General features: G+C 40.5%; 1 protein-coding gene across 4 annotated transcripts in view; it reads left to right on the top strand.

Moving 5' to 3' along the window:
- Nucleotides 1-6,209: 6,209 nt before the first annotated feature.
- The window catches only part of pcdh17 (protocadherin 17), a 56,642-nt gene continuing 37,695 nt past the window's right edge, over nt 6,210-25,156 (top strand). For 2 of the 4 annotated variants that reach the window (XM_020606980.1, XM_020606957.1), the window contains exons 1-2: nt 6,210-6,882; nt 7,606-10,407. In XM_020606980.1, the coding sequence (XP_020462636.1) occupies nt 7,912-10,407 (2,496 nt within the window). In that variant the 5' untranslated portion in view covers nt 6,210-6,882; nt 7,606-7,911. Of the gene's footprint in view, nt 6,883-7,015; nt 7,144-7,605; nt 10,408-25,156 lie in introns of those variants that run through there. The other 2 variants (XM_020606963.1, XM_020606971.1) reach the window with 2 other exon arrangements.

Raw genomic sequence — 25,156 nt, 5'->3', positions numbered from 1 at the left:
TATATAATGAGGTGAATGGCATCTCTGCTATTAACACTGTGTGCACAGATCGCGTTACTGCACTATGTTACTATGGATCACCGTCCCAGGGACCTCACGTGATGGCTGTATTTTAAGTTATGGCGCCAGACCCTTCCACAAGTTCAGTATTCTGTGATTCTTACACAAATGGGGAGACAAATCCCTGGGGCTTTATTGAGTTTTGAAATTTTTTCAGGTGAGAAAGTAACCATTTAGATTGTGACTACATGGTCATTCTATCCAAGTAATGCCAATTTAGAATTTACTCCAATGTTTTCAGAGATAAAATGATGAAACTAACACTGGGGAAGCTGGAAATAGGTGCGTTACTGGGCTATAATGCTGTATGGCAGGGCAACAAGGTTACATCCCAAGTCTCTAAAATGATTGATCCACAGCCCAGAAGCTGTTCCATTCAAGTGAGGATTCAGGACATCCCAAGACTCTTATATCTGCTCTGAGGAGTCGGAAATGAGGAGCGTGGAGGCTGTCCATAGCCATGAGCAAGGATAAATGAGAGCATCTTTTGCGAAAGTCTTTTATGTACCAACATGCCCCTTTACTGAAAATCAGTTGGCAATTGGTCACTTCAGATCAAGGCTCAAAGGAAAGGACATCTCATGTTTCTGAAAATGTGTTTCCTCTCTTTTTTCCTTGCATCTTACATTGGCTGGACTAAGGAAAAAATTAAACATTCACATGAAAGACATGTAGATGCATATAAGAGACATGAGATGCACCCTAAGCAAGACATAGGGAAGCAAGAGTTAAGGAAACGTGGACTATGTGAAAAGACTGAGGGCATCTGGTGGCCGGATGGAGAACTGCAGGAGACAGCAGCATAATGGCCAAGAATAACAGGATTGATACAGAGATACAATGATACAGTCGCCTGAAGAAACCAGATAGTTGATGAACCTTTTTTATGTGGCTGGTGATCAAAAATGATGTTGTGTATTGGTGTGTTTTTTGACGTTAGACTAACATCTAAAAGCCCACCTATGCCAAAGGCAGTTGCTGGTCTCATCTCCTCATCACAGCATGATACCTGGCTCAGCAGGTGAGAGGAGGAGTAATTATTTGCACCCCAGGGTGAAAATAAGACTTTCAGTAGGCTGAACATCATTTGGCTCTTTATGAGCATTAGGTGATGCATAGAAGATATAGGAGATGATTACAATTCATTTCAGTTTCAGAGAAGATGGGTTATTATTAAGATCATGCTGAGAGCATTAATGCATGTATACAAGTCAGCGACTTTATTTAAAACATTTTCGGTCCACACAACCACAAACTACACAAAAATATTATTTTCACAGTTTTCACACAAAACTATACAAATGTTTTTTGACTGTGATAATCCATGATCACCCTTCAACATTAGAAACTTATTATGGCTCATAATCTCACTGTGAGGCCTGTGTTGAGGCCCCACAGTGAGCACTGATCAAGGAAATATTTCTGGAAACATGCAAACAGTGAACATTTGACTGAGACAAACACACACAGTCAAATGAACAGAAATAGGCACACAAACAGATGCAGTTTAAGCCTGGCCATTAAACACATTCATCCTGTCCAGTAACCTCTGGAAAACCAGCATTCATTACCTGCAGCCCTTATAAAGATACATTAGAAATCAACATATATTAACATTTAAAAAGGCACAGACGTCCACATAATGTACAGACACACACACACACAGTATACAGCAGGTGACAGATAAAAGCAGAATAAATAAGTGGTCTCTTCCAGGATGACAGTGCCTCCATCCATAGGGCACAAAGGGTCATTAAATGGTTTTATGAGTATGAAAATGATGCGAATCATATGCTATATGTATATGCAAACTGTAAATCTTGACTGTGCTCGTTGTTAAACCTATTTAACTGATTGACTGACTGTGAAATAGCTTTACAACCATCCTCCTGACATGGGTAGTTGACCAGGTTGGACACTACTCAGCTCTGGTGAACAGACATTTCTATTAGAAATCATTTTATTTACTGCGATTTAGGTTTAATTGATATGAATGAAGATCAAAGGCCCGTGTGTGTCAAACCAAGTGCTTGAATTTCAGGTTTTCTACTTCTACTTCTGTGGCTTTTGTTGTACAAGTGCAACACCATGAATGCCTTTGAAGGGAGGCTGTCCATATTTTTAGATTTATGGTGTCTTTTTCTGTGAGGGCAGACTTTTCCCCCTACTTTTGAGTGTGTCCATTTGGAACAGATATGAACACATTTTACTTTAGACATGTTTGGGCAACACTTTATACAAACTAGTTAATTTGAAGCATACTGTACCAAGGCCTTTATGAGCCACTGGGCAAGTGTAAAATATGTTATCAATAGACCCCACTAAGCAAGACACAGAGAGCAAGTGTGTGAAAGACAAACTAAGATTAAGATGATAGTTAACTTTACTGTATGTGGGTCTTATTCTATCCAGGGCCATTATTTGCAGTTCTGCTTAATTTTATGGCTTGGAATTAAGCTACAGTACAGCTTTAAGAGTTTCATGCTCAGTGATCATCCTGCAAAATATATTACATATGGGATCAAATATAGGTTACAAAGTGTGTCATATGTGGGTCACTTCAGTGCAGCGAGACTGCGTCATTTAAATGGGTACTGTAACTAGTGTCCAGTACAGAGGGTTTATGTCTTAGGAAGAGTGGAACAGACACATCTTAAAAGCTTCATCAATGCTACCATCTCAGCCTTCATACTATCATAGGTACAGACAAAGAGTTAGTCCAGCTCTGTTGGGAGCCAGATTTTCTTAAATCAAGTACTACCCCCTCTACCTTCAACATAGTGAACAGTTGAAGGCGTGTAAACAAAAAAGAGAGGCACAGATTCAGTCGGCAACATGGAAAAATTTATGTCGAAGAGAAACGGGGAAGTAAAACGTGACAGTGAAAGAGGTGGCACATTCTCGCTGGAAAAACTCCCCATGTGTAATTCAGCTCTGATTTCTTCTCTCTTTTCTAACAGAGGTACTGGAGATCACACTCAGATACCACACAGTCCATCTTCATGGCTTAAATTTCTTTATGGTGGATGAGCATAACATATTTATCACTCAAGGAAAGAAGGAATGAAATCAGAGAGTGTAAGAAAGGGAGGAAGAGAGAATTTTGTTAAATAGCATAGGCAGGAAGAGGCCTTCACTCTCTTATTGCCACTTGAAGAAAGGCCATTGCCATTAGATTGAAATTTAATTTATGAAAGAGTTTTAATGCAGCTGTTCACCAGCAACCCATTCCAATACACTTTCTGTCAATGCATTTCCTGAGGGCCATTTAATTGGGCTAATGAAGAAAGCTGCTAATGGCTGGGGTTTATCTCTGGCAGTACTGGTGACATTTCATCAAAGGCAGGTGATTTTCCAGACATTGTTTAAGCTCAGTGTGCAGCATTTCATAGTTGGAAAGGGAAAAAGCAAACATGTTATTTAGGCAAATTATAAAAATCCATCTTGGGAACAATATGGTCATGAGGAAAATGGATAATTCAACTCCATTCAAGAGCTGATTGAATCATTTTTAATTATTTTCCACACATGCTGCTAATCATATTTGGAAAATCACCCCCTTTGTTTTTTTTAACATCTGGCTCATTGCTACTCAGCGATTCATCTTGCGGTCTGTAATTCTGGGGATGCCGACACAACCTGAAGACTCCGGAGGGAGGTACACATAGTGGACAAAATACACGTCACATTTGAATAGACACACACACTGCATGCATATAGAAACAGTGATGTGACATTTACCTTCATCAGTTATCAGCATCTTGGCATTAGTATGTCAAACCTGTTGTTTAATAATGAGCTTCGGTTGCCATTTGCCTAACGAATGATTTGGACACTCTTGTCATTTCCACCCGTCAGAAAGAAAGGTCCGTGGGATGGTCAAATAGGCTGAGACCCGTGTTTTTACAGAGATGGGCTACAAGATTAAACTGAACAAAGCTGACATACTGAAATGGCAGTACCAAATAAAAGGAATGTTTAGAGATGCATATTTGTAGCTCTTAGTTATTGTAGTGGTAGCATGACACTAAATCAATCAACCCTGCTGTGACCAGTTGGTAATGGTATTAGCCATTATGAAATTACAACAAACAAGAATGCTACAAAGCTTACTAGCCAAACTTACATCTCTCAACTCTCAACTACTGAAAGTGGTGCAAATATATAAATTCTTAACTAAATAGAACTGTGTTAGTTTCTTTTTGTTTATTTTATTCAAGAGTCTTTTTTTACTTGCCATTTTTGTCATGTGCACTGTGTTAGGTATTTTTAGTCAGATAGATATTGGATAGATACTTTATGTATTAGAAATGTTTAGTGGAGATAGGATGTCTAGTTAGACTGTTAAATGCTTAGTCATGCTTATGAGTTTCTACAGGGTACATCTGGTCAAGGATAACTAGAGAGAAGAGTTGATGACTGTCAGCAGACAGGATGTTTAATATTATTATTATGACGTGTATAACTGTAGCCTTAGCCATAATATGTTCTTATGTTTAAGTCACGACATGTTACTAGAGGTTGTGTGAGAATGTTTTTAGTTACACACCACTTAACCAACAGACACACACATTCTCACATTGATTTGCTTCATGTTTTGACTACTGCTATAGCCAGCTGCAGAGCTGGTAACAGAGACGTCCCGGTTGACGTTTCTGTGTATTATGGGTCTAGCCCAACCGGGGTGATATAATGTATAGGCCTGGTTTGGCTCAGGGTCTTTCATCTTACATCTGCCTGCGAGCAGTTTGGAGGTGCAAGATACCTGAGCGTGTAATGTTAATTTTACCTGTGATCCTTTGAATAAATCAGCACTGTTTTGAAGTTACTTGGACTATCTCGTTTCTCAGAGTGAGCAATGGTAAGAAGAACCGAAGTCCTTCAACTGTCTCAGCTATCACCGGACTTGGGAACTTGCTAGCCAATATCTGAAGCCTCAGTGTGAGAGAAGCAGTAGACTTGAAGTGCTTTGATGGACAGATGTGAGCCCCACATCCCTGATGCTAGCCTTTTCTGATTGGTAAGAAGAAGTGAGGCTTGCTCAAAAACATTTAGAACAAAATATCTTTGCAGTGATGCCATGATGTTCAATGACTCGGGGTCACAAGAGACCTTGACAGCATCTCTGCACATTAAGATGTGTTTTGGAGCATATTTCTACAAAAACTTAAGGTGGTTATGTACTTATGGTTACGTACTGCAGCTTTAAACTGACAAAAGTGCAGCTCTGTGACAAAGCCACAGTCAAGACAAAAGAGGGGGCATGATATATTTTTATGGATATGGAAGGAGTCATTCTTAAATGCTAATAATACAGATATGGATGGAATGTTAGAAAGATTTTTTTTATTGCTGTATATGTTTTCTTTATTCTTGTGTTGACTCTGGTGCACTGAACATCTGTCCAGTGCGTTCCCTACATTCCCAACAAGCAAGGTTTTCAATTTACCATGAAATAAAACAGCAAATCCAGACCACTGAGAAGGTAGAAGTGGGTATGGCTTTTCTTCTTGATACATATCTTAAACAATAAAGAGATTGCCAAAACAGCCAAATACTTAATTTTTGACTAATCATTTTAGCTCTTAGTCCTGGGACTAAGAGCTAAAGGTAAGGTAACTTTTTTAAAGGTAAGGTAACTTTTTAAGATAAAATGAAGTTTTAAAAATGTTATTGTGGTAGCATAATATCAAAAAAAAAAAAAAAAAAAAAAAAAAAAAAAAAAAAAAAAAAAAAAAAAAAAAAAAAAGACAAGACAGGATTTCTTTGTCACTCCAAATACCATTCATTAGTTCAAAATCTCTCATAGTCCTCATCAGTAATTTGTATATGTATAAATTCTAATTAATTTATTTCCACTGAATTTAAATCTTTGTCAAGTTGATAAATGACTTAACTGAAATTTCCAACCGCTTCAGCCTGGCCCTGCGCGTCTCTTGCCAAGCCAGCTCAACGCACGATTTCCTTTAGAGTAAACAACAATGAAGTGTAATATTTGAAAAAACCAGATGCGCCACCGGTGGTCTAGGAGCCACCAATCATTTGTAGTCTGTAGCCTCGGCGGCTTTTGAATCCCTCCTTCTCTTCCCACCTCTTCAAATTCATTGGCTGCCAGAGGAGCAGCGACAATGTTTAATGCACCATGCGGTGTCCGGAGTTCAGTCAGTGAGAGGAAGCGCTGTGTGTGCTTATGGCAGTTTTACGTGGATGAAATACTAAGGAACGACTTGTACGAATGCATAACAAAAATCATCACTTAACTGAGAATTACAGAGAGACGTGTGCCAGAACGAGGCTTTGCTGCTGACCACCTCCTCAGCGGCTGTCTCTCTGTGAGGACTTTGACGGGGACGGAGGACAAGGACAAAATGCCACTCATGGAAATCAGTGTGTTTCGGACAGGGGCGGGCACACTGATCGCCTTTTAAATATCAACTTTTGGATCTACATTACCACAGATGTGGATTTCCAGCCCTCCTCATAGAGTATCTTTCTGAACACTTTTCCTCTGTGAAGAACGGTGACTCACTGCAGGCATAAGGCGATCCGCTGCATCCTAATCAGACAGCGGAGAGGACTTCAGCTCATTGACATTATAGTCATACTTTTCTGGAGCACTTTTTTCTCCCACTGCGCTGCACTGTAGCCTGCGTGTGCATCGGAGGCTTGTGGCTTTTTTGTTCCTGCACAGAGAGGAAAGGAGGATACGGATGGTACCTAGTGAGACGGTTAAGGTATGAAACTGTACGCGAAACCTGCTGCAAGTGACTCTTTTGATTTTTACAGTTATATCTTTCGGACTATTACAGCAGTTTCTCTTTGGTAAGTTTGTGATATTCTTTCTTTTGTCTCTTCTTGACGCACAGTCTGTTGCTAATTTCCAAGCAATTATTATTTCCCACAACCATCCCTATACAAGGGGATGCAACAGCTTCTTCCAGGGACCGTTGAATCTCAGGGAGAAAGAGAGGCAGAGCATCAACGGAGAGAACTGCATGACGGTGCTGAGATGTTGGCAGCTCATTTCTGAAATTTTATGAGACTCGTTTTAAATATCCGGATTAAGCGGACTTGATAATGCGTGTAAGAGGCTCATTTTCTGCACACTTATTCAAATAGCCGCCACAGTTGTACGCCCGCAGTGTTACCATGATTAACGTTGCCTTGTGACAGTTTCCGTCAGCATTCTAATTATGGGACAATGGATCATAATCAGCCAGAGTCAGGTCCAATTGCACATTTGAGATAAAAACTGCATCGTCAATCTTGTGTTTATATTAATGCATATAGTAAATAACCTACAAGGGGAATAATTATTTGCCAGTATAACAGGGCTGCCAAGTGTCTTCCCAAGGTTAACTAACTGACAATTGCTTTCCACATAATTGTGTAGATGAATTACGCACCAGACCCTTTTCATTCCTGGCTCAGCAGTGAATCTGTTTTCTTCCTGTTAGAATGGCTAGTGTATCTTATTCTGTTTTTGGATGACTAATTGACACATATACATTATAACAAGTATATTTTTTCTGCTTTCCTTCTTAGGTGGCATGAGTGAACACTTAAAATAACTATTCTGTTTGGAGACTGGATCGCGATTATTGCTCAGATGAGTCTGGGTGCTCAGCTGAATATAAATTAGGTGTTCAGCACCACAGATTGCTGGAAGAGGCAGAGGAAGAAAGAGATTGAGCAAAGACAATCCTGAAAGACAAATGCAGAGGCCTCAAATGATGAGCAGAACTCTTTATTTGATGTTGAATAACAGAAATTCTAAATCTGAACAAAATATCAACAGGTCAAAGGAAGAGTAAACACAACACAGATTATAGCAGCTTTTACGAAGTGGGGATGTATCTTTCTATTTTCTTTTTCCTCCTCTTATGGGCTCAAGCCCTGACATTGAAAAACTTGAATTACTCTGTTCCGGAGGAACAGGGTCCAGGAACAGTGATTGGGAACATTGCCAAAGATGCCAGACTTGGACTTGAACAGATTGGGCAGGGAGGACAGGGTAAGAAAGCCAACTTCAGGGTGCTGGAGAACTCAGCCCCACATCTTATTGACGTGGACCCCCAAAGTGGACTGGTGTACACAAAGCAGCGCATCGACAGGGAAACATTGTGTAAGAGAAACCCCAAGTGCCAGCTCTCCATGGAAGTGTTTGCTAATGACAAAGAGATCTGCATGATCAAAATAGATATTCAGGACATTAATGACAACTCACCCACTTTCCCCTCAGATCAGATTGATATCGACATTTCTGAAAATGCAGTGCCAGGGACGCGCTTTCCCCTGACCAGTGCACATGACCCAGATGCAGGAGAAAACGGCCTGAAAACCTATCAAATAACACGCGATGACTACAATCTCTTTTCCTTGGAGGTAAAATCCCGTGGGGACGGCACTAAATTCCCAGAATTAGTTATTCAACGACCACTGGACCGAGAAGAACGAAGCCATCACACCCTTATTTTGTCAGCCACTGATGGGGGGGAATATCCTAGGTCAGGTACCATGCAGATAAATGTTAAAGTTATTGATTCCAATGATAATAGCCCTGTGTTTGATCAGCCATCATATGTTGTGGAAATTCCTGAAAATTCACCTCCTGGGAAAGTCCTGATAGATTTAAATGCCACTGATCCTGATGAAGGCAACAATGGACAAGTAGTCTATTCTTTTAGTGGCTATGCCCCAGAGAGAATCAGGGAGCTCTTCTCCATAGATTCCAGAACAGGGGTCATAAAGATTCAGGGCGAAATTGACTATGAAGAGAGCCCAGTTATCGAGATTGATGTCCAGGCAAAGGATCTAGGCCCCAATCCGATCCCAGGTCATTGTAAAGTCACTGTTAAAGTGCTTGACAGGAATGATAACTGGCCATCTATAGGCTTTGTGTCTGTGAGACAGGGAGCCATCAGCGAGGCAGCACCTCCAGGCACTGTCATTGCTCTGGTCCGCGTCACAGACAAGGACTCGGGCAGGAATGGGCAGCTTCAGTGCAGAGTGCTGGGTAATGTCCCTTTTAAACTTGAGGAGAACTATGATAACTTCTATACAGTGGTGACAGACAGGCCCTTGGACAGAGAAATGCAGGATGAGTATAATGTCACCATTGTGGCCAAAGACAATGGCATTCCTCCTCTAAACTCAACAAAATCATTCACCGTAAAGATTCTGGATGAGAATGACAATGTTCCTCGCTTTACCAAGTCAGTTTACCTTCTTCAGATACCTGAGAACAACATCCCTGGGGAGTACCTAGGTTCAGTTCTGGCACATGACCCAGACCTTGGCCAGAATGGCACAGTGTACTACAGCATAATCAACTCTAACGTGAGTGGGGGTGATGTCAACACCTACGTTAATGTGAATGCTGCTAATGGAGCCATCTATGCTGTGAGATCTTTTAACTATGAGCAGATAAAGTATTTTGACTTTAAGGTTCTTGCTAAAGATGCAGGATCTCCCCACCTGGAGAGCAATGCCACAGTGCGCATCAGTGTTCTGGATGTCAATGACAACATCCCTGTTATAGTCCTGCCCCTACTCCAAAACGACACCGCTGAAATCCATGTCCCACGTAACGTTGGTGTTGGCTACATTGTTACCACAGTGAGGGCAGTGGATAATGACTATGGCGAGAGTGGGAGGCTCACCTATGAAATCTCAGATGGCAATGAGGAGCATCTCTTTGAGATTGATCCCGTGACTGGGGAGGTGCGAACAGCTCACCCATTCTGGGACGATGTGAGCCCCATCGTGGAACTGATCATCCGAGTGTCAGATCACGGCAAGCCAACTCTCACTGCTGCCGCCAGACTCATCATCAAGGCCTCTAACGGACATCCTCCCGATGGACTGCCACGCACAAAGGACAATCAGAACTGGGACATGTCCCTGCCTCTTATTGTAACTCTAAGCATCATATCCATCATGCTTTTGGCGGCCATGGTGACCATAGCAATCAAGTGCAAGCGGGAAAACAAGGAGATCCGTACTTATAATTGTCGCATTGCCGAGTACACGCACCCTCAACTGGGGAAAGGCAAGAAGAAGAAGATTAACAAGAACGACATCATGCTGGTGCAGAGCGAGGTGGAGGAGCGGGATGCCATGAATGTGATGAATGTGGTAAGCAGCCCTTCCTTGGCCACCTCTCCCATGTACTTTGACTACCAGACACGCCTGCCACTCAGCTCACCAAGGTCAGAGGTCATGTACCTCAAGCCCACTACCAATAACCTCAGCGTGCCCCAAGGCCACGTGGGATGCCACACCAGCTTCACAGGCCCAGTCACCAGCACTACAGACACACCTACTAACCGCATGTCCATCATACAGGTAAGAGAAATTGCACCCCGCTCCTTCACTGTTGTGCCACCGTTTTCACGTCACAACCGTCAGAAAGCTCCCACTTCATCATTTGCCGCTTGGTTTGTAAAGTGAAGGAAAAACAAGACCAGGTCAGGCAGAGAGGACAGTGACATCAATACAATGAAATTTGCCATGGCAGGTCTTTGAAATCTGTTTTCCCCTAGAAATGTTTCATTTATCACTCAGTCACTTTCATTTGATTCTGTGGAACTAATAGCTTAGAATGGGGCTGAAGTAGGTACAGTATGTGTTGTTTTGGGCCCATTTCAATTTTAAATAGTATATTAATATTATATAAATATGCTTACCTGTATGTAATATTAGTCATATATCATAGGAGTAAAGTTACCCTGAAAAGTGATAGATGCTTGTTTACTGTTTCAAGCTGCTATTTATAGCATCATAACACCAGTCATCAAATTCTATAGCTATTTGAGTTTAACTGTAGAGATTTTAATTCTTAGAGATTAGCAGATTGGCCTTATTTTCACAGCTACTTCATGCGCCTCTGAGTACTTGGGTGTATAAGCCTCTAACCTAATAACTTCTTTGTGTCTTTGGCCTTAAGCCCATTACAAGTGTGTCATGTCAGACAAGGATTAGGGCCTGATGAAGACGGTATGGTATGTAGCACTGGGGATAATGGGCAATTGTGGCAAAGTGAACCTTTTTCAGATGTTTACCTATTGTTAACAAATAAAAATTTTAGGTTTCTAATATAATTCGATTGAAATATTAAAGAGCCCACTGTGAGCCATTGTTATTATTATTGTTCTGCCTATTACATTTGGCATAATTGGACAATCACATTTTTTCCAGTTGTATCCTGATGGACTCTTAACTAGTAGTCTTTCGATTAGAGTTTGCTCTCTTTTCAATCCCACTATTTGCACTGGACATGGATGTGAAGATGACTGATCAGATGTGACGTGTTCCCGCCAGGGAGGAAGGCCACTGTCTGTTGTTCCCACTCCGTGTCAGCCCTGCTTCCATTATGAATCAGCTGCATAGGGCAAGGGTCAGCACAAAGACCGTTAAGGCTTCCTAATCAGAGGGACAGAATAATTGCTGGTCCATTCTGCAGGCAGTTTCTCTGCTAATGCAGTGATGATGAATTAGACTGTGTGAGGCTGTTGCACATCCATTTTGTGCACTTCCTTTTCTCTTCCCCTTCAGACTGTCAAAGGGAAAACAAGCAAGAGCAAGAACAACACAGCCCTTAGTGTCTTGTTTACATAGGGTCCCCTCAATGTGTCAGGCGTGCAGGGTGCTCTATTGTATTATTCAACAGAAACCTGTGTAGAGGGAGATGGCCTGAGGCATTAAGTTTCTTCAGAAGCTGTACAGAAACATATCATTTTTCTCCCTCCTCCCTGCTTCCTCTCTCCGTTCGTGTGGACAGTAAGTAACCTGAGTCAGAGGAGAGTGGCTATGGGAAAAATGTCAGGAAACAAAGACAGAATTCCCCTTCCATCGATCCCAAGGCCTCTCAGCCCATCTGTCACTACAGTTGCCACAGGAGGAAAGGCTAAATAGGAGAAATAAATAAAGAGATGGATAAAGCAGAAGAACATATTGCCTGCTCAGTCAGTTTCACAAGGGCACCTTAGTGGCACTGTCTTCATCTGCACCTAGTAGGGCTACTGTAGCTGCCTGCAACTCCCAGTCTCTCTCGACAGTGCTGTTGGCCTCTAATGATGTTTTATAGTGGTGCACTGGCAGACAAGCTGGGCTTGGTCTCTAGCTTGGAGAGGGGAATAATATGAACATATCAGCAAAGCTCTGCTGGCCTTATCATTGTCACCACTGTGCCAGCACCCAGCCCAGTGGAGAGCTTCATTTCATTTGTAAAGAGAATTCCTGGGATAAGGAGATGGATGATACGTAATGATGCCTAATTCCGCTTAAGGCGTTGAAGGGAATTACTTAGTGTGGAATCAAGGTTAAAACCAATCTGCTGCAAAATTCCTCAATGCCCAGGAAGAAGGGATTTCAGTAATGCGCTCCAAAGAGTGAGCCTGTGCCCACTCTGTCTTGAATACATTTTAGGATTTTGTCCCACATTATGTTTGGCTTCAGCTGTGCCAGGCGGTTGTCGACTGACTGCCTTTCTTGCTGCCTCTTTCAAGAAGCTACCCTCACTGTTACCAAACATTCTGAGAGTCCTGAGCCATTACATTTAGGTGGCCCATAATTTATCATATTGATTTGTTTTGATATGTTTTGAGTGTTGTAATTTAATTCACCATGAAACTCTAATTAAACAGAATCCTGTCTCGGCAGGAGACCACCCATGTTAATAAAGTGCAGGTGGTACTGAGGTGAAGGGGGAGGATGAAAGGCTATAAGAGCTGCCTTTAGGTGGCAGCATTCTGCCTTGTGAAGGGTGGCATTGACATGAGGGTGTCAAGGAGAAAAGGGGTCTTGTTTGTGCTGAGATGACAATGTCACTTGTCAGTTGGTAAGGGGCTTCTACTGCTTTAATGAAAAATAAAACATGAATACCTAACAAACACATGGAATAGAGAATATCTCTCTGCAATTTCCAGCCTGATAATATTTTGTTGTAATAGTTTTGAATGAAAAAACACTGAATTTACCAAGCAGGCACTGAATTAATTGTATTTAAAATATATTTGCTTTCAGTTTGAACACATGTAACTAAGAGAAACACTGGCAGATATTTTCTTCTAACAATTTCCAATAAATCAAGATTTTAGCATGGGTCTTCAAAATGAGTGACAACCATAAATATTACTGAAAAAAGAAATAAAGAGGTGTGACTATAATCATTTAAGCGCCGTGTATACGAGATAAAATTTCCACTCCTTTGATCTATTTAGGTTGACTATACGCATGCCAATAAAGTAGATGGAGCAGATGTTGAAAATGGATTCTTCCAGGAATGGTCTTACTCTACATAATTTAGGGAGACTGTGTGTGTGTGTGCAGGTGGGTGGGTGGCTGTAATGTCATTGTGCATTCCAGGCATGTGATTTAAGCGTTTAGATGGCAGGCTCCTCGACAGAGCCCCTTTCTTTTATGAGCGTGACAATCTTGCATTTGTCCGAACCTTGAAACACTCTTCCACCAAGAAAAACACAAACACGTTCATGCGCACGAACACAGAGATGCACATGTAACCGGGCTTGGGCTGTTTTTGAGAATTCTACCAAAAAAGTCTTATCAAAGCCTCTACTTCATATTGTATTGAAATTGCTCCCACACTTCACTGGCCGCTCAGGCAATGAATAGAAAAGTGCTCTTTATTTCATTTCTCTGCCTCTGCCTTCATCTTTAGATAACTGCTTTCCTCTTGAGCTTTCTATAGAATGGTAAATTTGGTAAACCTGTAGGTACCGAAGTCAGCTTGTAGACGGGGCTGAGCAGCTCAGAAAGTAGATGCACAAACACTCATTTATAGGGATGAGAGACAGTTAAAGAGAGCATTTGTAATTTGTGTACTTATGTCCCCTAGTTGAGTTCTTCTAAGCTACTGGCCCAGATTAGTTTTATTTGAGCTTGCCAATACATAAGAAAATTTATCAGCTAGCCTTAGGGTGTATCATCATATTTCCTCAAATAAACCTGCTGCTACTGTACATAACCCTGCATCTACATACTGAAATTCTGAATTATTAATAGGCAGTTTTATTTTTCTTCAGCTCCTCTAAGCTCATATGATATATAAAGGAATTGCAGTCAGAATGTTGCTTTAGTGAGCAACAGTAAATTATGTGTTCTCTGTTTAACCAAAGCAGAGAAATTTTGTCATTCAAAGTTTTTATTTTTTTTAATTTTTTATTAGCTGCCATTTTTGATACTTTAGCTGTGGTGTTTGCAGATGTGCTTGTTTCAGTACAAAGATATCAGTATGTCTTGAAGCTGTAGCAGCAGCGTAATGCACCGCACAAAACAGCAGCTATATTTATATCCCTTTTCATTAATAAATCATAATGTTTAACAAATCAGAGGAAACCGGAAGACGTTGTGATGAATATCAGAGGTCTCTGGCTACATATTTGTGAATTGATCTGGGGTGGGGGGCAAGGGCAGAACACAGGGTAAAGGGAAAGCAGAAGCTACTCACTTTCTGATATAAGGAGAATTTGAGTATTCAGTCCTGGGTCTTTTTGCAATGTGAGGCAGTGTGAGAGAAAGTAAAAATGACTGCAGTAGCCTGTCAAATAGCTTCTTTTTCTTCATTCTCAGCACCTGTTTGGCAGTGAAGTCTTCAAGTTACAGAAAGAAAGAGACTCAGGAAATCTGATCTAATAATACATACAGTACCAGGACTGTCTTCATCATGTCCCTCTCTGTTAAGGTTTTCTTTGGCCATTTCTATGAAAAACATTAGACAAACTCATAAAACTCATTTCAGTTATTCAAAGATTTACACAGTTGATTTGCAGAGACCTATTATGAGTACCCAGAAAATTTATTTCAAATTAGAGGCAGGTAGAAGTGAATTTTTTTATTTCTTTATCACAGTTTCTCACAATTACAAGTAACCCTGTTAAAAATTGAATATAATTGTAGGCCCGTGACTATGCCCACCATGAGACACAATTTCACCCTGTTACTTATAACAAAGTCCAGTGAAGTCAAACAGTAGATAGATGGATAGATGTGTGACTGAGGATGGTAATGTACTGTTTATTGGTCTCACTGGTCAGCTACTAGAAATCCTTTGAGCCAGCTGTCGTGCATTCACATGGACACGGCACTTAACTGTGCTGGTAATTTAATTATTTTAGCAGACCTTCCAACATCACAACCTGGCAATGCGGGGCAACAAAGGAATTCTGTTGTTTTTTTTCCAAAGAGACAGGATATGAGAACACAAGTTGCCCTCTGAAATGGACATATTGGCCGGACGCATTAAACCAATTTGCTTGGTTCAATAGGAAGCAGCCTATTAGAGATGACATGGGTATGATAACAAGTCTGTGGATTGTCAGTGGACATTCACTTGTAAGTTGGTGTGTATTTGTGTGTGTGTGTGTGTGTGTGTGTGTGTGGCCTGGTATTACTCATGTTATGGGGATGTAAATCTGTTTATACAGTCACATTGTGGGAACTTGACTTTGTTATAAGGACATAAAGCAAGTCCTCAAAATGTACAGTAAATCATTACATATTATAGTGATGACTTGGTTTAAGGTTACGGGGAGGCTAAGGGTTACTGTTAGACAAGTAGCAGTTATGGTTAAGGTTAGGGTAAGTCTCTAGGAAATGAATGCACAGCAAGTCAATGTAATATCCCCTAAAGTGATGGAAACACAACACGTGTATATGATAGCGGAAGTGGATGATCAGGACTCTTCTGCCTAATTCACTGACACCGGATCTTCAAAATGCCATGTACGTTTTGTCATGTCATTCTGTTGAGCAGGAAGAGCTGCTGTTTAGCTTGATGTACTTTTCCATAGGCAGACTGACATTTTAAATGGTTTCAGATCAAGTCCTACCAGAATTAGTAAATCAACATCATTTCTGTATTCTGTCATTACAAAGATACCTAGTGTGTGACTTCTGCTGCTGTTATTGCTCAGTCATTTTTGTTTATTGTGGCTGTTTTCTTAGGCCAGTGGGTCTTGTTTTCCTGGCCCTACTGATACTGTGAGTTGCCCACATTTCTGTTGAAGTTGATGTGAACATTTCATACCCTACAATCCTTTTACTGTAAAGTATTTTCTTTTTTTTATGTCAAATCCTTCAGTATGTGATATTTTATACAGGAAGAGAAAGATTGTGACAAAAAAAAAAAAGTGCATAGCCCCAGTGGAGTTTGAAGCATTTACCTCTGTGCTGCTGGCACTGTGCTCAAACAACTCAGGCACAAGGAGCCAACAGAGGTCATAAAAACAGGAGAACAAAACACAACTTTCACAGTGGAGGAATCTCAGCCTCAGCTGCTATGTGTTTTTGTGCGTGCACATGGACACATGCACCTGTGCTACCACCAGCTGTGTTCTGAAGCACCGGTCTTGCTGGTTCCCTCGGATTGAAATGGGCTTCCCTGTAGGGGCTGCCAGCTCCCTGAGGGTTCTTAGATCCCTCTGGGGGTCTTTAGACTTAACTGTTAGAGCAGCAGGGTGCTGGAGCAGTACCAATAGATTGGTATAGGTAGGATGTGACCTCACAATAATGTGTCCTGAGATTCACACAGAAGGCTACATAGGCATACATGACATGACGATGTGTGCTTTGAACTGCCAGCAGCTGGGTCTCCTTGCCGTAAATCAAACGCTTTCAAAGTCAAACAAAGTGGAACTCTCTCTGCTGTGCCTTGGCACCATTCCAGCCTGAGAGAGCTTTTATTTTGACCACATCTTCCTTCACTGTGCCCCCAGGCATGTGCCATAGAAACAACACGCAGCTCAAAGAATGAGTTATGCGAATCTGTTCTCACCTTCTATCTCATTAGTATAAGAGAAGTGATTTATCCCTCTGTCCATGAATATCTCTCTCCTTGTCCTTGCTTTCTACAGTTCAGCACTTCTTCAGCTTCATCAGTAATGTGATTAATTAATTGCAGGGATATACCATGAATACCATCTTATTTGCTGTGTTTTCACCTAACTACATGTCAAAACAGTTCAATATAAAACAAGCTTCTCCTCACTCATACAACTGCTGGAGTACATTGCAGTTGCCCAATCTGGAAAAGACAGTTTTCTTAGCAGTTTTAGGAGCATTTTTCCAAACAGTGTAATCTTGTTTGCATGCTTGTGTGTATGGTCAGTGAAAGTCTGACGCTCTAATAGGAGAGATTCCACTGTTCCTGCTTATATCTGCACCACAGTTTGAAATCTGACTCCCGTGTCTAAAGCCCTGTGTGTCTGAAGGGAATTGACAGCCACTGTGCTGTGCAGTGGCTGTTGTGTGTTTATGGCAACAGAGGCAAATGAGTTGGTACCCTCAGTTGTTATTAAAGGCCCTCTAAGTGGTGGGCAACAAGATTTGTCATCATGTGTTTGACTGCATCTGCTCTTCAGAGTAACGGCGGCGATACCGTGTGCCAGCGGTGCATTGAAAATCATACTTTGGGCCATCCTCATCTTTTTCTGTTGCACTGTACAGATACACTCAGTTGGCCCCTGACTGGGTTGATATCTAAGTGAGAAATCTTTTGGGGGGTCTTTAACATTCAGATCAATTGCTGCTTTGCTCCATTTCTTACCGATTTTTGCTCTGTTTGGTACTGAAATACTGTATTTCATTATCTATTGCTCTGAGCATTGCTGAGTGAAAAAAGAGCTAGTGCTCGCTCTCCTCCTGCTCTCACTGTCTCTTTTCCTCTTTGGATTCCCTCTCTTTTTTTCTGCTCTTGTCATCTCAGATAAGCATTGCAATTGCTCATGTTACTGACGACCCAAGCCAAATTCATAATGATGAGATTATCTTGTCAACAGTACAGAGTGTATATGTCTGCCGTATTGATCTGCACACAGTCTTAATAAATGAAGTACCACGAGGGAAGCGTAGACTCAATGATAACTCTGAACAGAATCTTGTTGTTTTTACACTCGCAACACTGCTGAGATGATGAATGGAACTTGTGTTCTGCCCTTCTCTCTTACCCTTTCCTTCTCCTCCTCTCTCCTCTCCTCTCCCCTGCACCTCTCACCACACACATAGCCTGAAATGTGTCATCTTTGAGGTCATGTTGACACGCTGAGTCAATGTAGTCCCATGTGGAGAGACATGGGTGCCGCGGGAGAAACCAGTCAGATAAACTACAGCAGAGGGAGAGTGGGGAGGCGAAAAGAAAAAACCTTGCCAGCATTGGAGCACAGGCCTGTGTGTGTCTTTAAATGACTGAGGTTTGAAGGTGAGTTTATCTGTGCATTTGAGGGGAAGGTCGGCAGGGTTTAGAGCCTAAGATTATGTGCGATTGTTTCTTCTGTGGGCTAGCTGATTAATGCTTAAGCTGGTCTGACAGATTCTTAATGCACACTGATACACTTAAAAGAGACTGAAAGGAGCTGACATCCAACACACTGACAATGGAGCATTATCCTAAAGCCTTTTCTGTCAGTTTTTACCCAGCTGTTTGGCCAATATCCTTCCTGTCTACAACTCCTCCTTTTCCTGCCCCTCTCCTTTGCTCAAATACCTCATCACCACTGACCCGATACATAAACAGTAGATAGGTCACCTTGAAGTGAAACTAGTCCATCTGCTGTGTGTGTGTGTGTGTGTGTGTGTGTGTGTGTGTGTTTGTCTAGAGATACAGACAGCGAGAACCCGGGTGTGTGTATGTTCACTTGTGCATCTACTGGTGTTAGACATAATGTGTGTGTGCATTCTGTGTTTGGGTGTTTATATATCTATGCCTGGCCTTGGATCTGGGCTTTGGGGAAATATTTGAAATCATTTCATCACAGAACGACTATTCCTCTATCAATTCAAATTGAATAATTTTGGCTTTTTAATGTTTGGTTCAATGTTTGTTTCAACACTAAATTATAAAAGTATTTGCTTTTATAGTCAAAGTTGATACATGATAAGAGGGTTTAATAACATCAGTTTAGAACTGTGGTAAACATCTGTTATTTTGGCAGAGCAAAGTTAGATGAGAAGATTGATACCCCTCCCCTCCATTCTGTATCATAATCTCAAGATATAGCAGCACCTCATTAGCATAGTTTAACCTAAAGATGGAAAACATGGAGAAACGACTCACCTGGCTCTAACAAAGTCCAGCTATCAACATTGCCAAAACCTCACTAATGAATTAGTTATAGGTTGTTTGTTTAACCACAATATATTAAAATGACACGTTTTAGATTTAGCTTGGATTCTGTGTCATGCTATTTCTTGGCCAGTAACAGTGATTATCCGGAGTCTTGATGTCATCATGAACTTTGTGTACAGATACAGTATGAGAGTGGAATTGATCTTCTCTACTAACTCTTGGCAAGAAAGTGAAGAAGTACATTTACCAAGCTGTCAAAACCTTTACCTTCAAGTGTTGTTTGCAGACTATTTGCGTTTGTATGGTGGCGTGTGTGCTTGTCTTTATGTGTATAGTCTGATAGGTCTGTTACCTTCACACCAGCTTTGAAATTTTGGGCTGAGTTGGCTTTGGATTAATGTGGGTGAAGCAAGGTCAGTGCTGACTCAAGACTTCACTTAATGACAAAGCCATTGTGGCTATTGATGAGCAAGTAGTGAATGATTAGTAGCTTACACACCAAGATCACACAGTGCATCCTCCTTTTTTTTACTGCTCTCCTCACATTTTAAGGTGGACGATGTATTTAATATCATCACAAGGCTTCTTTATCTCATTTTTCTATAATATTTTTTCCCAAATTTGACATATTTGCCTTTATTAATAATCATTTACTGATCCCTGCTGTAAGCTACCCAGACCAGTTGGTTAAGCGTGTTTTTACAGAATGCATCTAGTAGCAAGTGAAAACAATGCTGCTATTTTGAGAGCGCTAGAAAACTGCTGTGTTAGGGATTTTGTGTGTTGGAATAAATATCTATGCCAAAAGGTACATTTATCATTTACTCCTGGGGCTTAAATGCCACAGATGTTATAAAGATGTTGACAGGAGTCTCCCCTCCTCTTCAGAGCAGAAAAGTCTCCTCACAGCTTGCTTCAGAGGAACACAATTGGCCGTCGATCTGTTGTCAGTGTTGTTGAGTATTTAAAAGATAATGCTTGTAGGTACTGCAGCAAACAAAAGTAATATTACAGAGAATAATTGCAAATATAGCAAAGTCAGTAAGATCAGAAAGAGGGGTGATTTGTGCCCTAGACCAAAATTCTGTATTTTTTGGAAAATACAGATTAGGTTACAACTTGTCTCAGTCAGACTCTCAGTGGACTCTGTGTGTGTGTGTTTGTGTGTGTGTGTGTGTGTGATTGTGTGTAATGGACAGACTGCCTCTTTGTATTGCACTGCATACAGGTGACTGCACCACATAAAAATGGCTCAGGAATACACAGACACACACACAGACACACACGCACACACACAGCAGTTCATTCATTTACGTTTATGTCAGCAAATATACTGGTTGCACTAGTGAAATGGGGCACTGATAGTGATCTGGCTGTTTTGGAGAATCACTAGACATGAAAATACATGAAAGGCGGCTCAGCTGATTCAAGTAACTAATTTAATAGTAACTAATGCGTCCCTTCACTGGGACCCCACTCAAACAAACACACCCACACCCTCTCACATGCACACACCATTTCCCCAGCCTGGTAGCAGAGGATTATAGAAGACTTCTCACTCAATTTCAGAACCCCAGGGTTAGTCATATGAATTCACTCAATTTGAATTTAGTTTGCAGCTTGTTACAGGAATTGTGCCAATGCCACCCTTATGAAACTAGAATTAATTTTGCGGCTTGAATATCCCACTCACGTGGTATTTTAGTGATCCTTCACATCCAACTTGCCTAAAACCAAGTGTAACAGCAGCTGGTGAGCAGGAAGTGTAAATTTACACTATTGTATTCTTGGTGCTCATTATTTTAGCTTTTAATTTTAACAAGCAAAAAAAAAATTTTTTTGTGAACTTTATATCTAAAATCATGACAAAATGATTTAAAACAATATACTTCAAACAAACATCTAATGACTGAATGTCTCAGTGAAAGACTATTTGTTTTCCTGGTTTGGGGGATTTTCACATACAGTATAACCAGGAGATCATTTGCATTCTCTGTCTGTTTGGCTCTTTTTAAAAAAATGTTTTTCTCTTTTCTATAGGGCATTGGTAAAAATGAACAACCACACTCATGTGAGCTTGCTTTTTTCATTTTATGACTACAAATGCACTCCCCCCCCACTCCCTCCACACACAAACACATATACACACATACTTGTACTTCTATCTTTGTAAGGACACTCATTGGTATAATGCATTCCCAAGCCCCTTGCCCAATCAAAACTAAATGCCTAACGCTAACCCTAAATCTAACCTAAAACTAATTCTAACCTGAACCCTAAAACCAAGTCTTAACACTCAAAGGTTTGTTAAAGTGAGGACCGGCCAAAATGTCCTCACTCTTTTTTGGTCCTCGCTATGTAGCAAGTACAAGAACACACACACGCACAAAGATGTGGACAGTTTAACATAGTATAGATGCTCGGTTGTGTTTCCACAGTGTCAGCTTATTGTAATCTGTACTCAAAGGGATGTTGGTCAACATGAAAATGATGTATAAGTAATGTTGTTGTTTTTTTTATAGATTACAGCTTGATCATCATCTTACATGTACAGGAGTACAGGAAAAAGATTATTATATATGTTTTTTGTTGTAATTTGTGGTAAAATGTGTGTTTATGTAAGATTTAGTTTAGCTCATCATTTTCTTTCTCATGCACCATAAAATAGACTGCAATGTAAGACATCCAGTAACTGTAATGGTGTGTGTGTGTGTGTGTGTGAGAGAGAGAGAGAGAGAGAGAGAAAACAAGTTCAAGGATGTGCTCCCTGTCAGGAGGTTTGCATTTTATTACTTTCTACGCAAGTTGATTCTCAAGAAGATAATGACAGGTTTAAGAACAAGAGTTTAATGGCACTTTCTTGACCATAGCTCAGGCTCAGGGTCTGTTTATCCATGCTTTTTAATCCTGATTTTTTGGAGTTTTGTTTCCATGCTGTTTAGTAATTTAGCAAAATTAAAATGCCAAACATTATTACAAATGATGAATGTGAAGTAGTTTTAGAAAACCAATAAAAGCACACTGATGGACTCTTTCATAGCTGTTACTCTTAAAGGCAGATGCAGCTATCCCACTTGTACACGAGGAAACTATCATAGAAATGCGACCAAAGTAGTCATTTGCAGACAGAAGAGAATTTTATATCTGTGTTTACTTGGCTCTTCCTCAAAATGAATAATAAAGTACAGTAACTGCACAGGTTGAATGAAATGAGCTTTGAATTATATTGTTTTTGTCTCGTCTCTCAAGCGCGGCCACCTCAGTCCTCCCTCTGCCCTTCTGTTCAATCTCTACTTTTATATTTTCACCTATCGATGATTTCAGTCCCCTACGCAGTGTGTGGTTAGAATAATAAATCAGCTCTTTCATTTGTATCTCATTTACTCTCTATATGATTTTTTTTTTTGAGACTGAGAATGACCAAAAAAAAGTTGAGCCACTAAGACAACTCAATGCTTCCCATTCAGCTCATAATGGGCATTTCTAATGACACTGAATGGTCAACCAAAATAATAGGCAATCAGTGTGAGTGGTTGCATATTAATTATGAATATTGTATCTTTGCTGCTGAGCAGTGAATATGCAAGGGAGAGGTCATGCTGTTCATGCTATTGTATATAGCCTTCAAAGTGCTGCTTAGCCCCATTTAATGAAAAAAAAGCCCTATTCTCTACCAAATGAACACAAACACAAAATATAACAAGGAATGCAGTAATGTTATGAATTATGAATTATGGCAAACCATGATTAACAAGATGAGACTATTGAGTTGGATTAGAGCGGCCTGTGTCACCAGCTTCATAATAAACCAGCAATTTTACAAAAAGCCCCATAGTAGCTCTATAAAAAAAACACAGTCAATATTTCAAGGCCGTGGCAACGCCATCATGCATAGATGTGGGCAACTTTACTCAGCCCGAGTGGCATTACATTTGTGGTACTAAAGCTGAGTTCAGTGCAATTAGAGATTGCAAAGAGATGAGAGACTGTCAGTAAGAAACATACTTTAAGTGACTAATCACCAGGGCTAGAACAAATAATCAGTATATTTTGATACTGTCTGGTGATATGTTATAATTACATGGGCACTTATTCCACAGCATGCTCTCTTACTTTACTGAGGCATTTCCTTACTTTCCTGCAGACATTTCTGAAATCTTACTTTGTACGCTGTCCATAAAAACTAAAATCTTCTCAAGTAGCAGGTCTGTTGGAGGATTGCACAATATTATTATATCAAACAAACCCGGAGCTCTAAACATAAGGCACATGGAATGTCAGTTTACTCATTTACTTGGCAGCTGAAGTAACCTGCCATGCTATGACAAACATTAGATTATAGAGGACAGTCAACACAGTTCATGTGGGCGACTCGCTCATTCTGCACGCAATGCTGCCAAAGGTAAGGGCTTCTTTATCTTCTGTTGTGGTCTCACCTGCCAACATCATATGAAATCATTCAAAACTTCAGCTTGACTTTATACCTCACAAATACTAAGCAACATGAGATGAGGCATGCTGCATCTTAACATATTTGAATAAAACTAACTAACACAAAATTCACAGTTGAATACACATCATGGTTTTGGGGTCAGGGTTCAGCATGTTTTCAGTAGAGCAAGAAAAACAAAACAGAATGTATATACATTTATTTTGAAAAGCAGTAACAGTGTTGGCTCATTGGCCTTAAATCCTGCTGTCAAAATGGAAAACAAATGGATGGGCTGAGTATGGTACAGGGGCAGGTGTGTGGTTCAGAAGCATACCCCAGTAGACTTGGTGTTAATGCTCCCTTCCTGGTTATTTTTTTACCTTTTGTCAACACACACAGCTCACCAAACCGCCTTGGAATGACACAGTAGGGTGTGTTTGAGTATAGCTGCAACCAACAGTAGATTATTAGAGTTCTTTTTTTTTAGGTTTGTCATTCTTAGGTGGACATACTTTAAAATCACTTTTTGGAAGAATTGGTGCACAGTTCACTGGTTACTGTTACCTGCTTTACTGTATCTTTTGTTATAGGATCATTTACAGATGCATGTATTTATGTTCTAAATACATGTATATCACAGGCTAACTGGCAACTTGCTTTTTTAAAATTGTTTTTAGTAATAAAAATAGTCAGAAAACACCCAGAGAAACAGAATTCCTTCCTTCCTTCTATGAATATGGAAAAGGAATTCAGAAATACTGACTATTATCAGCCTGTATAACTTACCTACACTGCATAAATAATTATGAAAATAAAAATCTGTCACCTTGAAATCCAGACTTGTCTTCAAATGTGCAAGATGTTTTTTCAGTCTCCTTTGTAAGTCCAGAGTCATTAGCAAGGTGTCCTTCTGACTGATAAGACCTCACTGCAGTTAAAATCTGTCTAGTCTCCATTTCCCTGCATCGGTGGCACTTCCTTACTTGGAATTCGCTTTGACTGGGCTTCTTCTAAGTTATTTGGGAGATAATGTAAGATATTTAACATGCAGTAGACTATGATGCCTTTAAGTTCACTTAAGCCCATTGATTGATTATTTTGACTGTTATCACCAGGAAGATGTATAGGACCAGCAAATTAGATTTGATCACTTACAACTGCTCCTCAGCCACCAGGTAATCAATGCAGTCTAATTATTGTGCAGTTGCTCTGCCCCTTTTCCCTTTTTTTTCCTTTATCATCCTCTCACATTGCTGTTGTATTCTCCTTTCTCTGCTTTCATCTTTATTTGCTGTTTTTCCTCCTTTGCCACCATGTTTCCTGAGCTGTTGCTTATCTCCTTTGACAGTTTTCCAAGTTCCTTTGGTGTAAACATCACATAGATACACACAACAGAGACACACTTTATCGAATTAAAAGCTACTGTCTAGATCTCTTTGGCTTACTCACAAGGTTATGATGGATTTGGAGCCGCTCACAACTTGTGGCACGAAGAAACACAGGCGCTCACAAGCACACAGTGAGTATTATGTGTGTTTTTGGAAGACAGTAAAGGACAAATACATGTATCATTTCTAGCA

This window comes from Monopterus albus, unplaced genomic scaffold (assembly GCF_001952655.1).
Source record: "Monopterus albus unplaced genomic scaffold, M_albus_1.0 scaffold4.1, whole genome shotgun sequence".
Taxonomy (NCBI): Eukaryota; Metazoa; Chordata; class Actinopteri; order Synbranchiformes; family Synbranchidae; genus Monopterus; species Monopterus albus.
The sequence above is the reverse complement of the archived record's forward strand: the minus strand, read 5'-3'. Positions and strand labels throughout refer to the sequence as shown.